Genomic DNA, 27,766 nt, shown 5'->3' on the forward strand with positions numbered 1-27,766 from the left:
TTTAGCCAGCACAATAGCTTTATTTCGCAATTTGAATTATTATACACAATTCAGTGAAAGCCCACAGGAGGAACAGCATGGAGACTTACCACTTCTTGGCATTTCCTTAAAGTAGAGCCAAAGTGCAAGGTCTCCAATTAACCCCCAAGGTAAGATAACAACACTTTGCTGTTAACAAAAGTCATGTTAACACTTAAAATATCTAATTAGTTATTTAAAAGGCCACATCTTCAAATGCAATTAGAAATCATTTAATAAAGTTTTTGTTTCTTTTGGTATGATAAATTGCCACATATCCTACAGCTAACAGGTAATGGAACATCATGTTTTCCCAAGACATCTAAAGAAAAAAAGCAAACAACACTGCCTCTACATTATTCCATACACCTTAAAAATGAATGCCAGAAATCAGCTGTTCCCAGGTGTTCCAGTGGAATTTTATTTCCTTCAGACATGCTGTTGCTCCTCTTAAAGAGAGAGGGGAAAAAAAAAAAAAAAAAAAAAAAAAAAAGAAGAAAGCCCAAAACAAACTTTTCACGCCTAGTATCTTGAGGCACAGGTTCTCCCATACTTACAGGAATTTTTGCACAGGATGTATCATGTTACAACACTGTTGCTATTTGAAGTCTATGGCACATTGATTTTTGGGGGGTGAAAAAATTCTCCTCTGTGTTTAGCTGCTACAATATGGCACAAAGTTAAAAGTTAACACCATGACTAGATATTCTGATGCTTTTTTGCTGGCTATTTTGGGGTGCACATAAATAAAAGGCACACTTTTCCTCTCTCCTCTCAAACCACTTATGTACTGTACAAGCCTAACTTCCCAGCACTGTTCCATGCCTGCTGGCCCAGTGCAAAAAAAGATTTAACTCAGCATCCAATGCTAGTAGCAGCTCTATATGCTTAACCAATGGCTTTAGTTTAGCATGCTACTTCCACTGTGGTGACCATTGACGAGCTGCCAACAGTGTTCCTGAAAAAAATTAAAGCCTAAAAAAAAAAAAAGTTAAATTATTTATATTCACTTACATGTATATTTTCCAAATGTGTTCACAATGTTCAGAAAGTGCACATTTTGAAGTCTTGTTTCAGTATTACAAATGTCCATGACCTATATATTATAGCAGCGCCATGTATAACTGTATCGATATAGAACTGTCAATGTTTCCATTACTGACCCTGTTTTGCAAGAATATAACGAATATACAAGAATTTGCTCTTAGCTAGAACTTAGTGTCCATAATGTCTTCAATATGGTATTTTTAAATATTTGGATTTAATTCTGTACAGCAGTCAGAATCTGAAAAACAGAAGGTTAGTGGTTTCACTTTTTGGCGCTCATTTTTACGTAACAAGGATTTTCAAGAATGAAAGCAAGCTTACAGCACATGAAGAGCCCTCAGTAATATAAGCTCCACAAACCATTACCACACTGTTAAAAACTTAACAAAAACCAATAAGATTTAGCTAATGATTTGTGGATCATTACAAAATTACTTTTCGTGATTTAACGACAGTTTACATCAATGAAATTATCATATATAAAAAAACAGCTTGGGTCTTAACATCAATGGTCTGACAAACATATTTAAACAAGAATATTCAGAGTTAAGACTAGTGCTAAATTTAGCTCCTAATTTAGCTAAATTTAGATTTGAAAGTTTAGATACTCTCAATTTGATATGCCTTTAAAAAAAAAGAAAAAAAGTCCAACTTTCAGAAGAGTCTGAAAAACAGCAGTTTCAAGTAAGTTTGGAGCAATTAGGTTTAGTGGCTAGAGTTACCATAAATATGTACTACATGCTGACTTGACAAATTTGTGTTAAAAGAAGTGTGAGTTGAACCACCACCTCTGAAGGTTCTTCCTTTGGTTATCTTTAAAAAAAGTTCAGACTGTTACAATAACAGTGCAAGTTCATTATAAAGCCACATGCCTCTCTGTAGATGTTCACTTATCAATTGGTTTTTATTATGCCCACTGCCAGCAATGGACATTCTACTTGGAAAATCCACCTCCTGCTGTAAAAGGTTTGGCTGAACCAAATGAAGAAAATAATTCTGATAGACTCAAATGGGAACACACGATTTCATTTAGTTCTTGTTAAGAATATTTAAAAGCCTTCTCCACCTACAGTCTTTTTGAAACACAAGGCACAAATAGGGAGTGGACATTCCAGCAAAAAGTGATTGTCTGTAATTAACAGTCCACAGCAGTCTTCTAGTCCAGCACAATGAAACGTTTTTGCTGTCCAATTCTATGCCACGTCTTCTAGATAATCTGCAACATCACTTAACTGAGAAATGGTAAGGTCTTGCGTGATGCCTTCAAGCTAGAAAATAAATGAAATTACAAACTCAGAAATCATAGAAACAGTAAGTATTATTTCTTGCAGTCCTTCATACAGCATCCCATTCTTTTGGCCTCAAGCTCTTTCAGCGAGATTTCATATTCCTTTAGGATGTGCTCAGACAGATCTTGAGATATTGGGATAAGACATTCCTATGCTGGATACCAAACCAGTCTCAAATATGTTTTACATGCCTAGAAACAGACAGTGAATTGTGCTACTAAACAATTGTTGTGGGGTTTTTGTTTTGTTTTTTAATCAGTACAGTATCTAACTTGGCAGGAATACTAGGTGTAAAAATACAGAACATAACAAATAATACAACCTTAACCTGTATCCTAGGAACCTATGATAACGGCACATTCCTTCACAGAAGGTTTAAAAAAAAGTCAAGACAAGATCAGAAGAATGTCAAGAAGAAGAATTTTAAAAGAATCATACTTTATCACTGGCATTTGACTCTTCTGTTTCCACAGAAATTTCATCTATTTCTTCACCAATACTGATATCACTTTTTTCTGAGCGATGACTAGTACTAAAGAGAAGGAAAACCATAAACATAGAAATAAGACTTTCTTTTTCAACATCCAGGTAGTACATTCAGTTTATACCTGACATTTAATTTGGACTTCACTTCCTAGCAAGTTAAATATGAAGTTACTTAAAAACCCATAACAAGAAAAGGCTTTCTACCTAAATGAAGCCATGATAAACACTGACAAATACTTAGGCCTCAATTCTGCAGTTTACAACACCAATACCTTCACATCATAAGGATGAGGCTGTTAAATATTTTATTACTGACTACTCATGATGCTTTATTTTTCAGTTGAATATTTCAGCATACACCATATTCACTGTCTAACAGCATTAATTAAAGTGTTAAAACATTAAGTGCAATGTTCAGGAAAAAAACCAAACACCTTCCACAAAAAAGCAACAACTTATCATCTTAAAGTTAGCACCAGGTTTTTAAGGAACTCATTACCTCCTACACAAAAGGGATCTGTTTTTTTTTTTTTTTTTAAATTTGTAACTACACGTATTAAAATAGCAAACTGAAGTTTAAAGGAGTTTAGAGATACTGACAGACTCCAGCAGTAGTGACTAGCTAAAATATTATTTCATAATTCAAATATGCTAGTGGATATGCTTATAAAGCATGAAATACTATGCTACTGCAGTATCATTCTTCTCTTACCTGTTGAAGTCATCAGCATACTCATCGTCATCTCCATTTCCTAAATAATTTTTAAAAGGTATTAATCAAACAAGTTTTCTCTTCAGGAAATGCAAAAAAAGAATCTATTCCTGCACCGAAATACATGGTTTGATGGCCAGCAAAAGTGGGAGTAGATTAAATTACTTGTGCAGATTAGGAAGAGAAGATGAGTTTATGTTTGTCATTAATTAATCTCAATCTCATTTACACAAACTGCTGTGAAATTGAACACACATTTTCAGGACGTTGACTACATTGATGAAGACAAGATTTAAATACTAGGCAGCTCTATTTTGAAAGAGAGCCGATACTTCTTATATCACATCATCTTCATATAGCTCCTAAAGCTTACAAGGCAACCCTCAAAGGTGTGGAGGGCAAGTAAATATGCCACTGAAAAACAGTAAGACTTGTCTGGCTATCTTCTTCCACAAATATAAATCCCCTCTTTTCTGAGAAACCTAGACAACAAAATTTATCACTTGGTAATAGCAAACATATACACAGATTGAATCAAATTTTTGCTGCATGTGTAAAATATTAATCCACATACGAGACACTGGTTTTCACTTTTCTGTATTCCTTTAGATAAGATCTCACTCTTAACTCCAGTAAGTTTCACAATGGTGTTAAGTATACATATTGACCTAAAATCTTCAGCTTTTACTTCTGTCACTCTGTTTCCGTTTCTCAGATTCCTCTAAGAGGCCAGGCCAGAACTTACAGTTAAAAATATCGGATGTTCCTCACGTTTAGCAGTTACTTGCCTAATTCTAGTGATCCCAGTTTTGCATTCACCAACCGCAGGTCTTTCAAAACAGAGTTTCTATTCAAATCTGTAACAAAACAAAAGCATTTATATCAGAAATTTGACTTGTGACTCTCTAATAAGATCCCACTTAAACATAAACATCAACCATTTATAACAAATGTTCTTTTATAATAATTTTATAGTATAGTATGGTAATGTTATATCCAATTTTCAGGTCTGAACTCTGCTAACATTTAAAAACATGAGTAGCAAACAGGGACAATCTCCCAGTATTCAAAATCAGATTTTACAACATGAAAGCAAATATCCCTAAAGAACTTGTGCAAATAATGTAAGATAACAATTACAAAGGCGTAAGTTAATTTCACTCAAAAACTGAGCAGTAGAATTTTATACTCCTGAAAACCGCTTTAAAGGAATGTGGATAAGTATTTCATGCTCCAAAACGTAAGATGTCCTAATGGTAGCATAATATATCAAAATGAGTATGTGATCAATCAGTGAAAAAAGCATTACTATAAAGCACATTACAACCAGAAGGGGGCCACATACTTAATCACATTTGCATCTGAATGTGTAGACCATTCATTACATTATGGGAAATATCTTCTACATTCATCAAAACACAAAAAACATGTGCAAACTTACTATCAGACTCCTTCAGCGAAGGTGCACCAGCCAGCGAGCTTAATCCACTTTTTAGAGGCGGTGCATCAGAAAGGGATGCTAGACCTCCTGCTTTATTAGCTTCAGTTTTCCTAAAACAAACCAAATAAATAAGTACTCTACAGAGCTGTAAAACATGCATAGTGACTTTCTTTTCTATTATTTACTAAACTGTCATAAAACTAGAACAGCAATATTTACAGCAAAAAGAGCAAGGGGAAAGGACTATTCATTCTGCAGTCTTAAGAACAGTAGGCAGTTTACTGGCACAAGTGTCAAGCAAGACATTCAATAAGAAAGTCACTTTCTCACCTATGCAAAGATTTCTGCCTGCCTTCTTTCACAGACAGAGCTCCTGCACCTTCATCAGCATCACTATTTTTATCAAGGGGCCTTTCATTATCCCCATATGTAAATGCAGCCAAAAGAAGAAAGATTCAGATACAAATAAATATTTAAATTAGTTTGGTTTACAACTAAAAGAGGTTATGTCTGACAAAACTATTAGTCCCAAGAGCAGGCAGTTCACAGAATGAAAACCTCTCAGTTATAGCAAGATAGATCTCATCATCACATGTTAAAGTTCACTAGGCTACTACCTATTCCATTCATATATTTAAAGTACTGAGTTCAAATACTACTTGCAAGTAAAGGATGAAGAAACACTATTAAAAAGAGACCAAGTTTTTCACATTTAGTATTACCAGAACAGTTTGTTACTGTGATTCCATTCTTATTTGTAATGGACAACATTTGAATTATTCAATATACCTGTATCACTAAAATATCATGTATACCATCACATAGTAAAACACTTCAAAATTTTGAACAATGGGTCAGAGACCTAGGGGCAATGAGAGCTTGGATTATCTCTTAGCTCTGTCCTGAGTAACTGCTTGCTCCCTTCCTCTCTAATGCACCCTTCTTACAGGAATGGGCAAAGCTCCCATAAGGAATTTACCTTTTTGCAAACCAAGCGATGCTGGCACCTCTCCTACTTACTCATCCCTTGGGAATCAGGCACACCAGCAAAACATACCACAAAGGGATTTCACCTGAAGAATATGTTCTTTTTTCTCCTCTAAAGGAGCTGCCAGAAGAGTAGAAGCAAAAGACTCAGCAGAGACAGCTCAGTTACAATTAGCTGCTAGCTAATTTACTATTAACTTATTCAGAAAAGCTTACTGTGGAACATTACTATATCTACATCACAATAGCATTATGAGGTACAAATTACTACTTGGTGGATGGTGACTCTACTACAGACACACATAATTTGGAAATAATTTTTTTCTGTAGGGAGTTTCTCTAAAAGGAAAAAAAAAAAATCCTTATTTTACTGAATAATTAAGAGTCTTTTTCTTGGATGGTCTTTTTAAAGAAATCCAGTTTACCCAATTTCAAAGTGAGTTTCCCTTCTTGTTATATGAAAATGGTCAAACAATAAGAAATTAGTAAATACTATTGTTATCCAGAAGTTTTTCCAGCCTTGTCTAGTTTTCCTAACTTATCACTTAAACCAATTTTATGGCAACACAACCACTTGCTACAATGGTTAGACTTTGGTTAAATGCTAGTTAAATAAGCTCTTGAGTAAGGAGAAGTAAATGCACTCAGATGCAGTTTTAATCTTGATATTTCCAATAAGAAAAAGAAAAAAGAAATACCATAGTAGAGTTATTTGTAACACACAGTATTTTCCAGAGAAAAAACACTGCTCTGAGGAAAAATATTCTGCTCCAACTAAATACATCCAATGAAAGCTGTATTATAAGTATTATTTCTCAAAGAGTCAGTTACTTTACTAGAAAGATACCTAGTTTACCTGGCATGATTGCTTTGTGCTGTACCAGAATGATCCCATTCCAAGAGTAAGCATCTACTGTAGTGATAATACAAAAAAGTTTATGCTGTTCTGCCCACTATCAATGTAGTTGGGGGGAAAAAGCCAACATGAGGGGAGCTACTATCAAACTGACTTGCAAATGCTTCTGCAACCTCTTCTGGTAACCTCTACTAAGCTGGAGCAATTCTCTGATTACTCAAGCACAGCAGAAGAACACCATGAAACGATCCTCCGGCATCTCTCAATAGAGCTATCTAAACTAAGCTTCAAGATAACTCCACATGATAACACAAAGGTAGGTTTTTCAGTTTTATAACAAAGCTGTTGTACAGTTGTCCTGGTTTCAGCTGGGATAGAGTTAACTGTCTTCTTGGTAGCTGGTACAGTGCTGTGTTTTGAGTTCAGTATGCAAAGAATGTTGATAACACTGATGTTTTCAGTTGTTGCTAAGTAGTGTTTAGTCTAAAATCAAGGATTTTTCAGTTTCTCATGCCCAGCCAGCAAGAAAGCTGGAGGGGCACAAGAAGTTGGCACAGGACAGAGCCAGGGCAGCTGACCCAAACTGGCCAACAGGGTATTCCATACCATGTGATGTCACATCTAGTGTATAAACTGGGGCGAGTGGGGGCAGGGGATAGCCGCTCAGGGACTAACTGAGTGTCGATCGGCAGGTGGTGAGCAATTGCACTGTGCATCATTTGTACACTCCAATCCTTTTATTATTGCTGTTGTCAGTTTATTAGTGTTATCATTATTAGTTTCCTCTTTTCTGTTCTATTAAACCGTTCTCATCTTAACCCACGAGTTTTACTTCTTTTCCCGGTTTTCTCCCCCATCCCACTGGGGCAGGGGGAGTCAGTGAGCGGCTGCGTGGTGCTTAGCTGCTGGCTGGGGTTAAACCACGACATAGTTCAGTCACTAGTTCTTGTTTCAAATGGTATTTTTCAGACACCAGACTCCACAGATGTACAATAAAAATTGCCCTTCAGAAGCATCTGCAAAATTGGCATACACAGAAATCACAACACTTCACTGAAAACATAGAACTGCACAGAAAAGGTGCTGCACTGTGAAGAGGAAACCCTCAACTGTGAGAAAAGTTTCCTTATTCTCACATTTTATGGAGTCAGTTTACACATTCACCGGATTTTCTGTACTCCTTACAAAGCCATACAGATATCTAAAGCACTTTCCCTGTCATTGTCCACTTCCTTTAGTACTGATCTCCACTGCAGCTCTGCTGCAAGAAGAAATAGTGATGTCTGTGCCTCATATATGTTCATTCCACCAAAGAAAGGTTGGGGACATTATATAGTCTTAACTGATGCACCTTAAAGTGATACAGGTTTTTCCACTCATGGTACATCCAAGAGATCCCAGATGACACTGTACCTTTCAAAGAATAGAATCATAGAAATGCACATTTCAGAAACAAAATGTTACAGACCAGATCTCAACACTTGCATTTACAAGTGCGAATAATCAAACATTAGCTAGCTCTCAAAGGTCTGCAAGCGTACTGAAGACAAATAAAACCCTATATTAAGTAGAACATACATGTTACTTACCAGCCATAAGTTCTTTCTGGTTTGGGTATAGGATCATCAAAAAAAGAATCTCCCTCTGCATCATCTTCATCCACACCTGGATCACTTTTTTCTTTGGTATTTAAGTCTTTGTTTTCTACTTGAGGATCTAGTTTTGTTTCATTAGGCAGAAAATGAATGCTTCTTTTGCTTGCTTCCCCTGATGAGACACTTGTATCACTTTGAGTGGTTTCAGTAGCCTTGAAAGATAAAGAAAAAAGCCCTCACTGAAAGGAATAAGTATTTCTGTCTCATAATATTTTAAGTGGTAATATAAATATACAACATATAATATACACCTACCATCAATTTGTAAAACGTTACCTCAAATTTATTAGTACTTCTCAGGAATTTATTAGTATCATGAGGAATCACACAAGAGAAAAAAACTTGTTTTATCACTTTAGAAAGGAAATGTTCTTTATTGTTGCCACCATTAAAAAAATTTATTCCAGACTCTGCATTCCTTTACTATCTAAATCACCTCTACTATTAAAGCAACTAATTTTAAAAGATGTTGGTCATCAAATAAAGAAATCTACAGATAGACTGATTCTTACCCCCTAGCTTTGAATACAGGTGGTGGGGTGGTTTTTTTACAGCCCAAAAGTTACATGATGCTTTATTAGTGTTATTTTGCAACTTGTCTATAAACAAATGTTGTTAGTTACAGCCCTTGTCTTCAAAAGAAATCAGTTTAAACCCATGCAAATTACTCTAACTTCCACATTAAATGGTAATCTCTGCAATATAGTATTAGGTTTTAAAGCAGCAAGCATAAGACAACTGCAGTTAATGACATTTTCTCCCTCCAAATACTAAAAACAAAAATGACACAAACAAGATACTTTAAAAGTACATAACTTTCAGTCTTTGTATCACGCTTATGGCTCAGTCCTACAGATACTCAAGCATGTAAAGTCTATTCTATATGGTAACTTTAAGATCAAGTAATACGGCTCAAGTCATATATCATTGCAAAACTTCTTGGCCCAAAGAACAATAGTCAAATTTACCTAGATAATCAAGCTGTTGTGAAAAAATGGACTTTTATTTTTAAACAATAGCATCTTGCTACCTAGCAAGCAGTACTGCAATTTTTATCTTCCCCTAGAATTATTAAAATTGAGCCAGTGAAAAGATATATTAACTTCCTTCCTGCACACTAGTAATAGCAACAGTTCTGAAACAAAACCAACAGTATTGGTTAATCCAGATAACCAATATGTAGGTTGCACTGTCCCTAGTATTTCTTTATCAGCCATCAACTTTCATTCAGAAGGCTGAAGTAATATTTTCAAACCGTAAGCCACGAAACTTTAAAAAGGCCTACCAAGGTCATTTTATCTCAGTCACAGAACCATATTCCATTGCTGACAGCTCGGTTCTTCTAGGACAAAAAAAAAGTACTTATACCTGTAAGTGGTAGTGACAACAATATCTTAATTTCCTATTGTTTTGGGTTTGTGTGGCAGGGTTTTGGTAGCAGGGGAGGGGCCACAGGGGTGGCTCCTGTGAGAAGCTGCTAGAAGCTTCCCCGGCTCCAACTCGGACCTGCCGCTGGCCAAGGCCGAGCCCATCAGTGATGGTGGTAGCGCCTCTGGGAGAACAGATTTAAGAAGGGAAACCTGCAGTGGAGAGGGGAGTGGGTTGTGAGAGAAACCCCTCTGCAGACAGCAAGGTCAGTGAAGGAGGAGGGGAGAAGGTGAGCCGGAGGAGGGGATGCCCCCGGAGCCTGTGGTGAGGCAGGCTGTCCCCCCACAGCCCATGGAGGGGAGCTGGGGAGCAGATGCCCACCTGCCCAGGGAGGAGCCCAAGACGGAGGAGGGGGATGCCCCCCAGGATGGCTGCAAACTCCATGGGAAAGCCCGCGCTGGAGCAGTCTGTGCCTGAAGGACTGCAGCCCGTGGAAGGGACCCACACGGGAGCAGTTCGTGAAGAACTGCAGCTGTGGGAAGGACTCACATTGGAGAAGTTGGTGGAGGACTGTCTCCCGTGGGAGGGACCCCACGCTGGAGCAGGGGACAAGTGAGGAGTCCTGCCCCTGAGGAGGAAGGAGCGGCAGAGACAAGGTGTGATGAACTGACCCCAACTCCCATTCCCCGTCCCTCTGTACTGCTGTGGAGGGAGGAGGTGGAGAAAATCGGGAGTGGAGTGGAGCCAGGAAGGAGGAAGGGGTGGGGGAAGGGGATCTGAGATTTGGTTTTACTTCTGATTGTCCTTGGTTTGATTTGACTGGTAACAAATTAAATTGATTTTGGTTTTTCCCCCCCCAGGTTGAGTCTGTTTTTTGCCCGTGACCGTAAGTGGTGAGTGATCCCTCCCTGTCCTTGTCTCAACCCACGAGCGTTTCATATTTTCTCCTCCCCATCCCACCAGGGCCAGAGCGGGGTTGAATGAGCACGCAGCTATATGGTGCTTAGTTGCCAGCTGGGCTTAAACCACAACACGTATCCTAGAGGAACAGAATTGTTGTTGAAAATTAAGAACTTACTGATACCCTCACTGGAGTAAAAGGGAAGTTACAGCTACTTTTCTGTTCTGGGCCCTGAGGGAGTGAGTTGCTGCTACCTCGTCTGACAAACTCCAAGCACAACAGTTGACCTTTGCTTGAATTCATGTATCGTAAAGTTTTACTAAAGTGAAATAACTACTTTCAAATTGTAGTCATAGGTTAACCATGGCTAAGGGTTCAAAGAGCAACATGCCTACCTTGGGTTTCAGACTAATGGTGTTAATAAGATAAGTCAGTGTGGTTTCACGCTTGCACCTAAACAAATTTAATTCTTTGCTGCTGCCAAGAGCTGTGGTCTTGGTGTCTCCTATCACACTGCCTTCTACATTACATGTATTGGTTGCCAAGTCACAGTCAAAGCCAGTTCAGTTCACAGGTTTGCTGAAAAACCACCAGAGAATCTCAAGTTTCAATCAGGAAGTCTAGACTGTTCAGGTAACTTCCATCTTGCTCCAGCCGGGACTGGCTAAAATTTCCTCCTTCTGCGTTATTTTTACTCCAAGTATTTTGCACAGACAGAATATTCTCCCATCCTGCCTTTGCCAAGGAGAGAGAGAACCAGGAAAAAATATATCTATCTAAGAACTATAGTCCTATTAAGATATCCACTGCTTATTCTTAGAGGAGTATGTAGTCCAACCAACAGCTGTTGCTGTTTCTATGAGGAAACACCTATACAGAAACCATTTTTCTCCAGTTTGAGATAAATGTTTTCATGGAGGATTCATCAATATATTATGAAAAGCATTTCCAGAACATGTTCACCTATGTCCCACTGCAATAGAATTATGATTTGCTTCCCATAGAAGATGGGTATAAAGAATATGAAAAGCGTGATCATAAATTCCAACTTGTTGGAACTTTTGGGGGATTAAGTGTATACACACTACAAAAAATGCCACTATCAGCTGGATCAGTCCCAATCACTATCATTACACTGAAGTCAGTCAACAGGAGAAGCTTTTGCATCTATGGACTACTACATCTAAACAGTTGATAGCAGCCTGAAAAATACTGACAACCTCAACACAGAGAAGAATACAACACACTGCAATACAGTATCACTTCTGGAAAATAGTACTAATCTTTAGAAATCATTCAGACATGTTTTGTATTTATTTTCTACCCAGTTTGGACAGCACTATTTGAGCTGGGTACAGGAGTTACTGTTTTGTACAGGCCCAAACAATTGTGATAAAATAACTAAGACTGTCATTTATTCCTGTTATAAACTTAAACAACAGGAATGACTGTCACTACTCCATGATACCTCCTCTAAAGCAGAGTTTTCAGGCATAACTTAAAACTCATTCTTATTGATCTAGTTTCCTAATGAAACAAGTCTTAAGATATTATACTCCTCTGTGCTTGTGTCTCTGTCTTCCCCTAACTAATGTACTGGACTGACTGGCTAAGTTCAACCACTGCAAAAAGGGTAGAAGTTTCAAAAAACTAAAGAACTGGAATAAAATGAAGCAGATCCAAACCAAGCTGTCATTTTATTTTCTTTTATCCTTATCACTCCCTCTCTCAAGTGAATAAGCTAACAACAAAATCCATGCAATGTTACATTTCCTCAGTTTTCATTAGTGAGTTGGAAAGCTTCTAAACTATTTCCAGTAATCTTGAAAAAAAGCTATTAAAATTTTTTATGTGATCAGATTACATCAATAATTTGAACAAACTTTCATACTTTAATCAGGGATGATTTGCTTTGGATTTTGGAGGTTGTTTTGGGTTGGTTCTTTTTTTTTTTTTTTTTTCCCCATTGGGTGTAGTGGGTATCTGGTTTCTTGTGGAAAAGAGGCTTAAGTGATCATGCCCCTTCTCGTGCCCTACACTTTCCCATAATTCTCAGCCTGTTGATCAGTTCCAGTCAAATGTAAAGGAGTATTGGAGGCCTGGAAGTTGTTAGTTAATACAGATTTTGTGCTAACAGGAAGCAAGAGAGAAAAGCAAGCCACAGGCCACAACACAAAGACAGTTGTATCCTAACACCTTATCAATCCCAAGCAGCAATCAGCCAGCTGCCTCAAACAGACAAGTTAGCTCCAACTTGTCTGTGTCTCACAGACTCCTGTGTATGCGCTGTCACCTACCCAGTCAGAAAGGTACAGGACTTTGCAGATCATTTAAGTGAATGCCATCGTATCCACAGTTTCATAGGAGTTCTCTCTTTTAATTATCTCATGTATGTTGTGTAGCTTTTTCATTATATATAAAGAATCTTACCTTATTTGGTATAGCAGGTGTACTTGATCTTCCATCAGATGATTTTGATGTGGGGCACAGGCTATCACTTAGAACTGGAGCCACCTAAGAAGTTTCACATAAACATTTAATAAAAATATATTGAATTTTGTCATAAAACCATTCAACAAGAAAAAAGGCTGCCACCCTCACTCACACAGTATGCAAATTGTGATGTGATGCTGTTAGGAAATCTACGACAACTACTGCTGAATTTAAGCTTTCTTTCTGAATGCATCTTGGGTGCAGAGAATTTTCTTTCAAGCCACAATCACGACAGAGAGTAACGCTATTGGTTGGATTTGGTTCATTTAATTAACAACTTAATTACATATTCTGTTAAAATATTACTGTCATTGCCTTCAGGTAGTTCAATACTTTCATATATTTAGTATTAAATACATATGTTTTCAGAACAGCTTTAAAGCTTTTTAAAAAAACAATTCTAGGCTTTTCAGGTCATATTAAAATTAGAAGTATGCCAAAGAAAATAGGTACAGCTAAAAGTCTTATCAAACCACACTAGAAATTAGAAAATAAGCAACACAGTGTTTTGTGTCATTTATCTGGGTTCACTCTGTGTTACCATCTTGTAGCAGAGTATTAGTAAAGAGTACGAGAGTGACATTAAAAGTAATCAAATAGTCATAATCTTTATCTTTCAGCGTTGTTTTCTGATAAGTTATGTTGAAGGCATAATATAATATAATAAAAACTTGAAACAGTATAATACTATAACAATAGTCAAGTGTTCTTAATTTCAACTTATTTTTCATCATTGAAATGAAAATGAATAAAGAATTATGAAGAAAAGTTACATATTAAGACTACTTACTTCTCCGCTGCCTGAAATCTTTTTCTGCTGACATTTTCTAACAACCTCCAACAACAGGGGACCACCCAGGGTACCTTCTGTTTCTATAATTCCCAAATCTCGAGCTAAGTTTTCTCGACCATCAAGGCCATTTAGCTACGGGCGGGGGACAATGGGGAGACATTTTAAAAAAAAAATAAAAAAAAAATCACAACACAGAAATAACTGTCAGAAAACACAATATATATTTTGTAATACAACTCCTAAATATTTTTGGTCTTATTTAACTCAGCAATATTTTGACTAAACAGTGATTATTTAAGACTTCCTGTTGCATGTGGACTAAAGTAATGATAGCCTATTGCATCATTTACTTCTGATCTGCACCTGAACTTATCACAGACCATCCAAAGTTGTTTTAAATATGCAAGTATTCATCATTAGCATGCTTCAGGAATTAAGGATTTATATAGTCAAGTTACTTGAGCCCATCACATTTAAAAGCGGATCCTAGGACACCCAGCCAGTGGTTTCAGAAAATTCATAGATGATAGAGAGTCCCCATTCCCGTGCATATAGATGTACACCAGCATAGGTCAACGTTTACTTTCAGTCTCTGTTTCACTCTAAAAAACACGGGTTTAGACAGAAACAGGGATGAAAGTAATTCAATATCAGCCCCCCCCCCCAAAAAGGAAAAAATTAAAGAAAAATACACTTCTTAAAAATGAACTTCACATTATAGCAGAAGCTGAACGCTGCAGCAAACCCAGGTTGCTTGGCATAACCTCAGAATCGCAATACTGCAAAGGGCACCAGTTCATCTTGAACTCTTACAATTATTTAGTGACGCTTCCCATCAAAACACTGGTCAAGCAAATACTGAAGCAAGCCACTACTAGTCAAGCACACTGAAACATGGAGGATAAAGACAAAACAACAGACTGCTCAGAGACAGGGGCTGGTAGAGGAAGACAAAGTAAAATCTTTCAGCACTATACACAGCAGCCTCGGCCAACTTGCTTAACTTTGCCACATTTCATATATGCACTGCAATAGGTGAAAAAGATGCTTTTACTGGAAAAAGGAAGGGGGCGTTTCAAAGAGAATGAGATGCCTTTACAATGCAAATGAAGCACAGCTCCCAAGAGTGAGTGACAACATGACAGCAAGCACGACTCTTTCTATTTGGTAGCATGAACATGAATCTTTGTACAGATGTGTCCTAGCGCAATAAATGCACCTAAGGATATTTGGCAAAGGATAACAGTGCATGGGATTTTCTTTGATTAAGTGCCTAAAATGAAACATGAACGTCTGAGGAACAGAATTCAATTAATTGATTTAATGAAGTTGGATTTTTTAATGAATTAACTACTTAAACTAACATTAAGAATAAAAATGTGTGAGAGGTAAAGAGAAATTCTTCAGTTAAATGGAATTGTTTCAAACCCAAATCTATTGTTAAAACCTTTGTATCAAAAAGATACAAGGGGACAAACATAAAAAACCTCTAACTCAATATCAAAAGCCTAAAAAGAACCAGTTAGGCTACATGATCATTGTAGGTCCCTTCTAACTGATTCTATTCAATCACTTTTTGTCATGTGCATCTGCACAAAGTCCTTTGTTTCACTGAAATTTCTCTCAGAGTAGATTATTGACATTATTTTAATTTTCATGTAACAGTACTAACTTAATATCATGACATACTAAAATTATTGGCAAAAATGTTGCAGAAGTATTGTTGTATATACTGTTACATGATTTCACAAAAATTACTAATTTGTTAGTTTTAAATTAACATATTATCAAGCATTGATTTTTGATAAAGGGAATACTCACTCATATTATCACACTTTCCTGGAATATGTGTCTTTAAGACAGTAAGCACCTTTTACAGACTAAACATAAAAAATTATTCTAAATAAACACAACCAAATGGCTTAAATCTACTATAGCTTCTGTATTCCTTGCACTCCAAACAATGAGCATAGCATACATATAAAACCAGTATATCTTACTGTGCTTGATTCAGGCTGAAAAACAGCCAATGTAAAATCAAGATTAAAAAAACGTAGAAATTCTGCAACAAGACCTGCTACCAAGCGACCTAAAAAGGAAATGAGAAGAGTAAAAATACACCAGATGGAAACAACTCTTACTTCAAAGATTTAACATTAACATGGCTTCAGTAAGAACATCTACATTGATTCAACACTCCTACAAACATCATTTAGACACTCAGCAAACTACCACCACATAGCTAATTTGTATACCAACTTCCTAATTTCTAACTCAGTCATCATATCAAAACTATTTAAGGCAGCAATACTGCAGCAGCATAAATAGAGAGTGTGTAAAAAAATAATCTTACACCTGAATTTTGTAAACTATTCAGCTGTATTAAAGACATCATTTTAGCATTTCTCCCATGTGTGCATTCATGACTATCTCTACAGTGAGTTCTCAATGGTTACTCTTTCTATTGGTCTAGAATGGCTCCGAGTTAGCATAATCATAGCTCATAATGAAATAGTAATTTAAATGCATTAGTCACTTCAGTTAAAAATACAGCTTCAGCAATATTAACTGCAAAAATTATAGATTGAGCTCTATTCTGTATGAATAGTAATTATGACATTTGACAGGAACAAAAGCATCCTTTGTGTCACAAAGACTCTACTGTTAATAAAAGATTCAAAGATTTAATCCTTTGTTTCCTATGTTTATTATTTTGAGAAGTATATTAAAAAAAGAACTTACCATCTTTTGTACCTAAAAAACTTTTCAAGCTTTCATTTACCAGAGGTGCTTTGTTCTGTCAAAAAGCAAAAACCAAACAGTAATTAACATCATCCTCGTACTAGCAAGAAATTGAAAACCACAGCAAGTTGGTGTTTTGGTCTACACTGTTCTCCAATGATGCCTGGCAGATGTAATTCCCTCCTTCAAAAATCTACCTTGGTATTAATTCTACTACCTACAAGTAAAAGCTGCAGAGCCATACATTTACTTTGGCAAATTAAAACTGTCTCAGCATTTCTATTATAAAAGCCACAGAGCTAGAGTAATTTCACCAAAATTCTTATTAGCACACTGATTTTTATTTACTTAATGACTAAAAAGGTAAATTAAGCAATTAACTTCCCAAACTGCTCCTCTAATATAGTGCCAATTTTGTTTAAAGAAATTCAGTCCCACTTTTTTAAAAAAATGAGAATTTACAAATCATCTAGACAAAGTGTGGACCATGCTAATTAGCGGTTCACAAATCAGTACTAACCTATTAATTAAAAGACCTTCAAAGATATTATGAAAATGTTTTTTCTCCCTTGTTAGATTTGCCCTCTTCAACTTTTGATTTTTAAACAGAGATAAATCAATTTGCTGTGTTTGGGTTTGTCAAACCAAATTCTAAATGCCATTCCTAACATATCAAAAGATCCTGGGTAAGAACCTAACTTGATACGTTTAAGCCTTTTGAAAAAAGGGTGAGCCGAGATCAACTGTAGCAAATCTCTCTTTGGCCCTATTACTCTCCAGACAGTCTGCAAGGTTGTTCTCTGGGTACTCTATAATTAACGCTGAAGCTCCCCATAAGAGATGGCACTGTTCCACTATATCATTCTTCCACTGCATCTTCTTCAGTAATCTTACGTTAGATTTCTGGAATATGGAATCTCATATCATAGAATAACTACTTCCCCTCCTCATTAATGTCACAATAATGTCCATTTTTCCAAGAAGAGCACAACCATCTAACCAGTATAGGAACAGGACAGTCTTCCATTCCTCTCTTTTAAACAGAGAGCCTTGACATACAGCAGCCTCTCTCTAGTTCTAGAAAATGGAAAGACACAGGAAATGAGGCAATGCTAGCATTACAAGGGGCCATAAAACTATCATCTGCTTCCCACAGCAGTATTGTTACTCAATCATGCTAGTATCACATACCCTTAATACTATTATATTGTCAAGGTATCAGTACATAGTCCATCTCTTAATTCAGAATTCTTCCTTAGTATAAGCAAATTATCCTGAAGGAAGCCTACAACATCCTTATGAGAAATACCAAAAGCATTAGTATACTTGGCAAGTTACTGCATTAAATTGCTTTCACAATACAGTAGTCAAAAAAACCCACTATAATATTTTAAATTTCAAAACATATTATTCTGATTTGATAAAATCTTCATCAGTCAGCTCGGGTGGTTTTGGGGGGGTTTTGGGGGTTTTTTTGAAGTAGTATTGGATGGAAAAGATATTTAGTTATTCTGGTCAATTGGACAGAAGCCATATAAAACCAGCAGAGACAGTTACTTAAAGCTATAGTTTCAAAAGGCTACGTAACAATTCCTATTTCTAAACATCAGGGAACACCCCGATAGTCCTGTTTTGTGTTCTCTAAGTGCCATGCTCTTATACAGTAATACATAATTTTCTCTTGTTATATTTCACAAATAGAAAGTATTAAAGCTATTATATTTAATTCTACATGAAGAACTATCAGGATGCTGATTTTCTTTTTTTGTAAGGTTCTCTTACCTCTACTTTCTCTTGTTCTTCCAACGCCAAAAAAACAGCTGCTCGCAACTCTGCCTGCCAAATAAAAAAAAAAAAAAAACAAAAAAACACAAACATCATTTCTACAAGCACTGTTTTCCCCATGCAAATAGAATGCAAAGAGCCAGCAAGTAGCTTCACAGCTATTTGTTTCTCCTCAAGCAACTTGGCATCGATTGTAATCTACATTGGTGCAATTAAGACACTTAAGATTATAGGCAATGTGACTTGAGGCTGAGAAAGAGTTTTCAGTCAGAGAACAACAAGGCAGGGGGGGCAGATTTGATACAAGACTTCCTACATTATTTCTTCATACACAAAAAGATTCCAAATTACCTATATTATCTCCTATTAGTTTCTTCTGAGAGTTAAAAAAATCTAGCTCTTTCAGGCAGCTTTGAAACACCTACCCTTCATTTACAATTCGTTCAGGAAACACAATAGCTTGTGGTAATACATCTTAAAAAGTTAATGTTAAGATATACAAATTCCTGTGATTTCTTGTCAGATCACACTCAAAGAATCAGAATTTCTCAAGTAAAAGAGAGCATGATTCCAGTCATTCAAATACTCCTGTAGTGAGGTTTTACTTAACTAATTTTGAATATCTTATTATCAAGGATCAGACTTCTTCTAAGGACTATTTTGAATATTTAAGCTTAAGCCTTGCCTACTTTTTTAAAAATTTTTTTAACACTATAATTTCTCTACTTCTTTCATTGAACATATCAAATGGACAACACACATTACATTTGATGAAGTAGTTTGCCACTTTAATTAACTCTTAATCTGACATTTTTAGGTAGCCAGTAGATAACACTGCAGTAAACCTATAAAAGACAGTGCTACTCTGTACACCAGTTTTCTCAAGAGCAAAGAAGAAAGCAAGCTTTTAAAGAAAGGTCGATTTCCATAACTAAGAATAATATGAAGAGTGTCGGGATTTCTCATGTATATTATGAAAGGTAACTAAACATGGGTTACCCTGTAACTGTTCCTTCCCACCAAAAAAAAAAAATCCTTTCACAGTAAACATAAAATAAATACTTCCTTTTTAAGCATAACCCTCTTGGACACCTTTTTAAAGGACAAAAAGTAATACAAAAAAGTTAAAAAGATTTCCCATCAAAAGTAGTGTAAAATGCTTACCACAATTTTATGCAACGGTCATAGTGACACTGCAGTTACATTTTTTCAGGTGCTGGGGTACAGCATTCAATCAGCAAATCCTCTTATAAGCCATTAATTTAAATATTATTCTTACAAAGAAAATTTACATTTAACTTTCCCACCAATGGCTAACAACTTATTTAGTCTTATGTCACTATGAAAAACTTCAAATGGTTGCAAGGCTGACTTCTGTTTCCACTGATGCCACAGAAGCAAAGTATACTTACATAAAAAGACAAGAATAACAAAGCATTTGTGAAACAGACTGGCTATTACAACTGTTCAAAATAAAAGACACCAGCCATTACGTTTGGGTACGGGTAAACCCCCTTAAGGGTCTGGATCATGAGACTATAGAACAAAGTTGTCTGAAAGTAGTTGCCATTACATCAGCTGATCCAGAGTCTGACCTGTTTGAGATTTTGGAACAATATCACAACTGTCATTCCTTTTCACATAACTCCAATCGTTTGCCTGCTCCACTCCTCTAGGCCCAACCCAGTGGGTTTTAAATACTGACTGAATTCCTTTTCTTCTTCTTCTCATTTATTTAATGACACAGTGTCAACCTCTCCCAGATGTTGCCATTCCCCATTAATAGCAAGTTCACCTTTATTTCCATTACTGCCCAACTAATATCCTTAAGGTCAGGACCTCATCACCAGAAGATAATGCCACTGGTATTTACTACAACTCCCTTTGGCTTACCTGCATCACCTAGAATACCACCCTATAGCCTTTCCACAGATAAGCAGCCTTCCAACTGGTCCTTCAATCCTGCAAGCATCACAGTAAGTTTGAAGTTAAGCACTCCTGTACTATCTCCACAAAGGTGGTTTATGTCATTCCAACACACTCACCTTCATCCTTTGAGGTGGGTACTGCTCAGATCATAGCAACCTTTTCTCAAAATGTCATCTCAATAAATTTAGACATGGAACCATACACTTGAATCTGTGTGAGGTTAAAGCAGTAATTCTCAAGTTCATGAGGAAGAAAGTAAAAAGCAACAATAACACAGCTGAGGCCAAAGGAAAAATCACCCCAATACAAGGAGATGAATCATACTACACAGTGGGATGAACAATGTCGTATAGGCTATTCAGGACCTGAGACAAGTCACAGAGAATTTGAACACCAGAGACTGAGATCGTCATTATCAGGTATGGTCACAGTAATTTGCTTCCACCACCAGATATGGAGGCTTATGTAACTGCATAGATTAATCCATTTACACAGTGTTGTCTTCTCTCCTGCCCCCCCCCGCTTTTTTCTAAATAAGCGTGAAGGGTTTGCATTTGGCTTTGCCCTAGTACCCTTTGACACCAGCCCAATCTGTGTTCCATACATTGTTACAATCTGCTCTTGCCATCCCCTTATTCCATACTGCCTCATTCCGCTAGCAGTTTTCAACATAATCTAAATACATTTTGAAGAACTTTATTCACAGTCTAGTAGTAAAGCAGACCAAAGCTTGATATTCAAATTCCGCACCCATATCCTTCCTAAGTCTTCAATAAAAGAGGGTTATGCCAACAGAGCCAGATGTTGACTAGTAAGGTGACAGTGTATATCCATCACTCTTGCATCCACCAAACCCACAGGCTTCCTTCTCATCCTGTGGAAGGTGCCCATTCCCTTCTATCCCTAAGTAGTTTTATCAGGCAAGAGCTCATACTAATGAGACAGCAATTTGATTTCACTGAACTTAGCTAAAATGAGTAAGGCTAACATTGTATATGACAACCCCTGTCTGTACTCGGTGGGGAAATGTATGGGTTGTAATGAAATATTGTTGTAATGAAACAAAAGTACATTTCCCCTTTTCCTCCCAGGCATTTACAGCTCATCAAACACTGCCTCTTGCCAATTGCTGTTGTACTGTTAATCAGAATCTTGTAGTCCATGAAAGCATCTTTTCTGCACTGAGCTGTAGCATCCCTCTTCAGAACCTAGAAAAGTTTATCCTGTTCTAAATGCAGAGCCTTTTGGGTCCATCTTAAGTACTGTATAGTAAAACAGCTCCCTCAATCTGCAGCTCCCTGGGAAAGGGGAAAACAGTTCTTAGTATCTCAAGAGCTCCCCAAACACATTTTTTAGGTGGCATCTCAAAAATGGCAATCCGATTTGGGAATATGCTCTTAATAGTACAAGTACCTACCTTAACAAGGTTATGAGTCTGATTTAGCAAACTTGTAAAAGCCATCCACAGCAGCTTACATAGCCCAATGCTTGATGAAAAGTAAAAAGATAAGATGGAGACTGTCCAGGACTGAAGGATGACCTGTAGCCTGTAACAGCCTCCTGCTTGAAGACTCCAACACAAAGGTATGTAGCATGCCCCTGGAGTTTTCTTTTATTGTGGCATTTGCCTTTTATTGGGCTGGCACACATTTGTTCAGCACTTAAACAAGAGAGCTATTGGAAAGCACTTGCAGACTTCAAACTCATTTCTATGCCTTAGAGCATGTAGGCACGTCAGCGGCCAAAATGACTTCTTATAATAGGGACTAAACACAAACTGTGGATATGGCCTATTCCCTGCACTCTGTTCTTCTTTGCATAGCTACACAATTCACTTGCAAACATCCTGATATCCCAACACCTTCCAAACAGATCTCAGCAAAATTATTTTTTTCCTATCAACCTTTATTCAATACTTTCTACTCCTGAAGCAATATTTTAGATAACAAGCAGTGGCTTCATGACGCTGATCTTGATATGCTATGGAATACTAGATCAAAAAGTGGTCACTTCAATTTCATAAAATGCTTTGTATGTGTAGTACAGTTGACTATGACATTGTCTGCTAGTTGACAAAGCCTTGCTGTCTGTCTCATACATCTCTCAAGATCATTTCTACAAACCCTTAAAGTCCTGCAGCTTTTGCAGAGGAAGTCCTGGGATTTTTTTTTCCCCCCATTAAAGACTCATTAACAGAAAGCATAATATAAATTTCAACTTGCCAAATGCACATGCTACCACCCTTCTCAACCTGCTCAAGCAGCTGAACATAAACACTTTTTGAAGTCACATACTAACAACTTTGTGCATTCCCTAAGAAACAAGGGGTAGGCAAGTTCAGCAAGCATCAATAAGGGAGACATTCACTTCAGAGACCTGCAATGGGCCAGCTGAAGGTGCAAAACTCTCCTGCAAGCTTGCATTCACAAATCATTACTAACACATGCATCAGTGGATGGTGTGGTTAAATGTATGTTTAGGGCAGTGAAATAAGTAATGCATAAGATTTTGCAGGGTAAAAGAATGCATTGCCGCTGAGATAAACTGTTTACAGATCTTCCAGGCAAAGCACAGGCACGTATAACTGCCATGTGCTCCAGTGCTACGAAACAACCCCATGCATGCACAAGCATAAACAGTCTCTTGCATATGTAAAATTTAGTGGCACACGGGCACCTTCCTACACAGCTTTCAGCATCTCCACTTCCTAACTCCAAAACGACGGTCACGTACCTCAGTAGATACAGAGCAAGAATGGCAGAACGTTAAGCAGTCTAACCACTGGTGATCACCCCAGGCTAAAGCTCTGTGTGCATCAGGCTAAAAGCCTATACCAGTCTATACGCATCACAAATCCAAAGCTGGTGCCAAACCATAAACAGCAACTTTACTACCAATGTCACTCCATATCCTCCCCACAACTCTCCATCTGTGAAGTGAGGTTCTCATCCTTCCCTGAGCAGACCAGGAAAGTAGTTTGCCTGACCATTTTTTGTCCACTTCAGTGGAAAACTCTTCAACTTCGCAGCCTTAACTGGCTAAGAAAGTTAAACTTGCTGGCAGTGTAATTGAAAAGATGAAGAATGCTGGAAAAAAATAGGAAGAATCCATACCACAAAGGAACAAGTAAACACCTAAAAGCCATAAACTCTAAATACCTGCAGCTACATGTCATGTGCTTGCTCTGCATGTCACAACTAGTTCTCATTCTTGTATTCCTAAAGCTAGGATACATCCACAACGTTAAGAGGACCATACTGACATTTAAATGTTGAATTTCAGTTAGTTAATCTGAAAATATAATAATTTATAATGATTTATTTAACTTATAAGAAATAGATGTTACATAAAAAAATTAATTATTCCCCTTGAATCCAAGAAATGAGTTGACTTTCTGATATGAACTACTTAAAAAAAAACAAAAACCACAACATCCAGAAAACAGTAGATTACACTGTAGTGTGCAGCATACTCATCATGACAGTTAATAATTGAATGACATTTAAAAGCATTGTTCGTTATAATATATGGAACGAAGATGAAAAAGCAAATAGGACAATTTTAACTGACCTATGCATATGCAGTTAACAGCCCATTTTAAAAATAGTGTTTTTATTCTAACACCATATTATTTGCAAGTACCTCAGCTATCTTCATTTTGAACCAAATTAGGAAGAAATTAGCAAGAAAAGTATCAGCTGGCCAAAAGCATTACTAGTCAAAGGATATTAGTGATGCTAGCCTCCCTCATAATTGTAGCAATAGCAAGTTCCAGAGAAGATGCAAAATTCAGATGGCATAAACTTAATTTTCTGGAATGAGAAAGATTAAAAGATACAAACCAAAACAAAATAAGATGTCAAAGAAGCACAGTAAGAAGCATAATGGCTCTTCTTGCTCTGATGAGGACAGCTTCCCTAAGAGAGAAAGATCACATTCTCTTCAAGACAGAAGAACATGTCTATTTGTACAGCACGCACCACACAGTATTAGGGATAATTTTCACTAAACTACAAATATCTACAGTTATATTCTGTATGTTTACAGAATTCATTAGGAAGCAGTCTTATTCATCAGATTAATTAAAATGATTAACAAAAATTGTATATAGACACACACTGCATCTTAGAGAAGACAGGGACTTCTCAACTGCAAGTGGCCAATGTATTTACTCATCTTCCAGTTTTCACAATATGACTTCATTAAATACTCCAGTGCTCAAAGTCTAAGGTAAATAGAAAAATTGTGAACAGATTTTTTAAATGTCATACAAGTAACATTTTTTTTTCAGCTAAATAATCAACACCAATTCGCCCGAGAAATTAATCTGAAAATAAGAATAAACTAATAAACTGCAACCCATTATAAAAATCATATTGTATTAGAGAACAAAGGCATCACCATAAATTTTTTTCTAAAAATTATTCAGTCATTATATGTTACAAAATGTATTAGCTGACAGCCTGATACATTCTATCCACTGAAATAATTCCACTTGAACTCTAATTCTTCCAGAGCTGTCTTTACCTGTAGTGGTTCATACCAATTCAGCTATACATTGACCATAATTTTTTCTCTTCAATGTATCTACTTCAATAAAACTCAAATACATTATTATCGTTTTCTAGCCTCATGCATCTTGAAAAAATGGTCAGCATTCATTCTGAAGTATAAAATAAACAACTGTTTTTATAACATGTAAATGTCATCCAGTTCTACCACATAATTAAAAAAAAAATACTGACACACAATAGATAAAGCAACACTATTGATCACAAGTATGTTTAATTAATTTTAATGAAAGGATGATGGCAATTTGTTTTTTATGCACGGTATAATCCAATTTCAATTAAAAGCTGACGATTTAAGGAGACTTATTCAACCTTAATTCTTCTGGAAGACAATGGGCTTTTTGTCAGGTACTAGCAGAACAAATTCGGTAAGTCATTAATACTATCAATCAGACAGACACTCATCAAACTCGCACACCAATTAAAGTTTACAGCCAAGAAAAAACACCATGAATTCCTCAAATGAGCAGCCTTAACCATAAGCATACCGATTATTAAACAGTAACTCCTAGTATTAAAAAGAGACATAACCCGGTAAGTAGGATGCAGTTTGTATTGTTTTAAGTCATTTGCTAGTTTGCCTTAAGAATACCTTATGCCATATTGGATACTACACACTTTCAGCATTACAGAATAGTGAAGACTATAATAAATATATTAACACAAAACTCAGCAAAGCGGCAACTGTAGTACAAAAATTTGTATTCTACACAAAGGTAGGAGTTAAGAAACTACAGCTCACACGCTCAATATGACCTAACTGGCTTGGGTTTTTTTTTTAATTTTTTTTTATCACCATACTTTTATTGGTTAACACTATGTGAGAGGTTAGCAGGTGGCCCAAAAGGCCTATTTGACATTTAACTAGAAAAAGGTCTCCCTATTCAAAACACAGTTACATGAGCTAGATTCTTCGTCTACTTATGGAATTTAAATAAGGATTAGCCATTTGAAATGCAAGAACACCACATTTTTAATAATACTATTTTGTTGAAAAGTATGACAACTACCCCAAAATCCAGTGGACTTCCAAGTACACACAAAGATGCTCTCACTTCCATTAACCACTTCAGCTGCTGAACTGTTCCTGAAATATCAGCAATGATCATCCATCTCTTGAATACTTAAAATAGAACACTGTGGATAAACACCACCATCCTTGATCTGAAATCCAAATTTCATTTCTCCTTTAGCTTGGAAGGGAATCCAGCAGTTCTTATGCTTCCAAATCTGTATGGCTCTTCGCTACATACAACAGTTACTGCTGGAAGCTTCTAACTTGAACAAGAACCCACAGAACCAATTTTCATACCCTCTCTGACACACGCTCAGGCTACATCACAGGCTTGGAAGTAGTGTACACTTCACTACAATATTACCTTCCATGTATTTTCTTAACACAGCATTATTTGTTCCCTATAGGCAGGCAGCATCCCCAGAAAGTTTCCAGGTTTAGCAAGCCCCTAGGACATAGCTCAAGCAACCCACTTTCAAGAACAACATCGTTTAAACAGCGACCCTCAAGAACCCCTGCTTGAAGTTTTCAACTGAAACTCTTCGTATCGAAGCAGAGAGAAACTCTATCCACCTCGTCCCACACCACCCGGCGGCAGAATGTTTCCAGCGGGTTTGGCACCAGCAAGAGCTCTTGCGGCCACACGGTATCTACGACGGCGAAACCGCCCAGCCAGGCGCCGGGCTCCCTGAGGCGGCCGAGCGCTCCCCTCCCTCTCCCCGGCCTGGGCGATCTTGCAGCTCCTGCGGCCGCCGGGCAGACCTCATGCGGCGGTCGGGCCTCGGGCCCTCGGCTCCGCCTCGAGAACGTACCTGCTCCACCACGCACGGCAGGCGCTAGACTCGGCTCCTCGCCGAGCCCCAGGCCGAGCGGCGGGGGAGCACCACGGGCAAAGCAGGCGCCACCGCCAGGCCGCGACGCCGAGAGAGGGCCCCAGCCGGGAACACCGGCTGGAAGCAGCAGCGAGAGGGGACGAAGCCCGCGAAGCCTCAGCCCCCGCCGCGCTCCGAAGGGCCGTTAGCCGCCGCCGGCGCCAGCCAGCGCTCCCCCCTCCCCGCCGGGCGGCATGTGGGCGGGCGAGAGGCTCTCCTTCCCCCCACCTTAATCTTATTGAGCACCCCGCTGCTCTCCAGCGTCTGCACCAGCAGGTCCCGCAGCTCCGTGTCCTCCTCCGTCGCTGCGGCCGCCATCTTGTTTCTCCCTGACAACCGCCCAAACTGCGCTAGCGGTAGGACGAGCGCGGCAGATTCGCCTCCGCTGCCGGCGGAGGCACCGGCCCGGCGGCGGGCCCGAGGAAAGGAGGCGGAGGCGGGTCGGCGACCACCCTCAGTACCGCTCCGAAAGGGGACGCGGAGAGACCGCGGCCACCCGGCGCCCCTGCCGCCCGCAGCGCCTGGAAACTGCGGCAGCGAATAAGCAGCGCGGCTGCCGGCGCCGGGCGGGAAGTTTAAAGCGGGGGGGCGGCGCTAACGGCTGAACCGCGCGGCCGTTCGCCTTCGGCGGCGCCGCGACCCGCTCCCCCGCCCAACTGCCCCTCAGCTCCGCCCGCCCGCTTGGTGCTTCCCGCCGCGCTCGACCCCAACGAGCGCGAAAGCAACCCGCCCTCTCCCGCACCCGGCGGCCGCAGCTGGTCTGCCTTCGTGCTCTCTCACCCTAAAGCGGGGGGCACCGAAATAGG

The 27,766-nt window shown here is 38.2% G+C and overlaps 1 protein-coding gene across 3 annotated transcripts; it reads right to left on the reverse strand.

The window, feature by feature from the left end:
* Nucleotides 1-27,498, reverse strand: CEP43 (centrosomal protein 43). 3 transcript variants are annotated; one of them, XM_030022958.1, is made up of 14 exons: nucleotides 27,189-27,290; nucleotides 18,571-18,624; nucleotides 17,789-17,865; nucleotides 16,789-16,843; nucleotides 16,047-16,135; nucleotides 14,044-14,178; nucleotides 13,191-13,274; nucleotides 8,426-8,643; nucleotides 5,324-5,404; nucleotides 4,994-5,103; nucleotides 4,341-4,409; nucleotides 3,553-3,592; nucleotides 2,793-2,886; nucleotides 1-2,333 (listed from the first exon to the last, which is right to left on the reverse strand). In XM_030022958.1, exons 3-14 carry the CDS (start codon nucleotides 17,813-17,815, stop codon nucleotides 2,259-2,261), a joined length of 1,077 nt encoding a protein of 358 aa, XP_029878818.1. In that variant the 5' UTR covers nucleotides 17,816-17,865; nucleotides 18,571-18,624; nucleotides 27,189-27,290; the 3' UTR covers nucleotides 1-2,258. The 3 variants fall into 3 exon arrangements, with proteins under 3 accessions (XP_029878818.1, XP_029878816.1, XP_029878817.1); XM_030022956.2 differs by lacking the exon at nucleotides 17,789-17,865 and having other exon boundaries at nucleotides 27,189-27,498; XM_030022957.2 differs by lacking the exons at nucleotides 5,324-5,404; nucleotides 17,789-17,865 and having other exon boundaries at nucleotides 27,189-27,494.
* Between the last annotated feature and the right edge of the window lie 268 nt (nucleotides 27,499-27,766).

The sequence above is a fragment of the Aquila chrysaetos genome, chromosome 8 (genome assembly GCF_900496995.4).
Source record: "Aquila chrysaetos chrysaetos chromosome 8, bAquChr1.4, whole genome shotgun sequence".
Taxonomy (NCBI): domain Eukaryota; kingdom Metazoa; phylum Chordata; class Aves; order Accipitriformes; family Accipitridae; genus Aquila; species Aquila chrysaetos.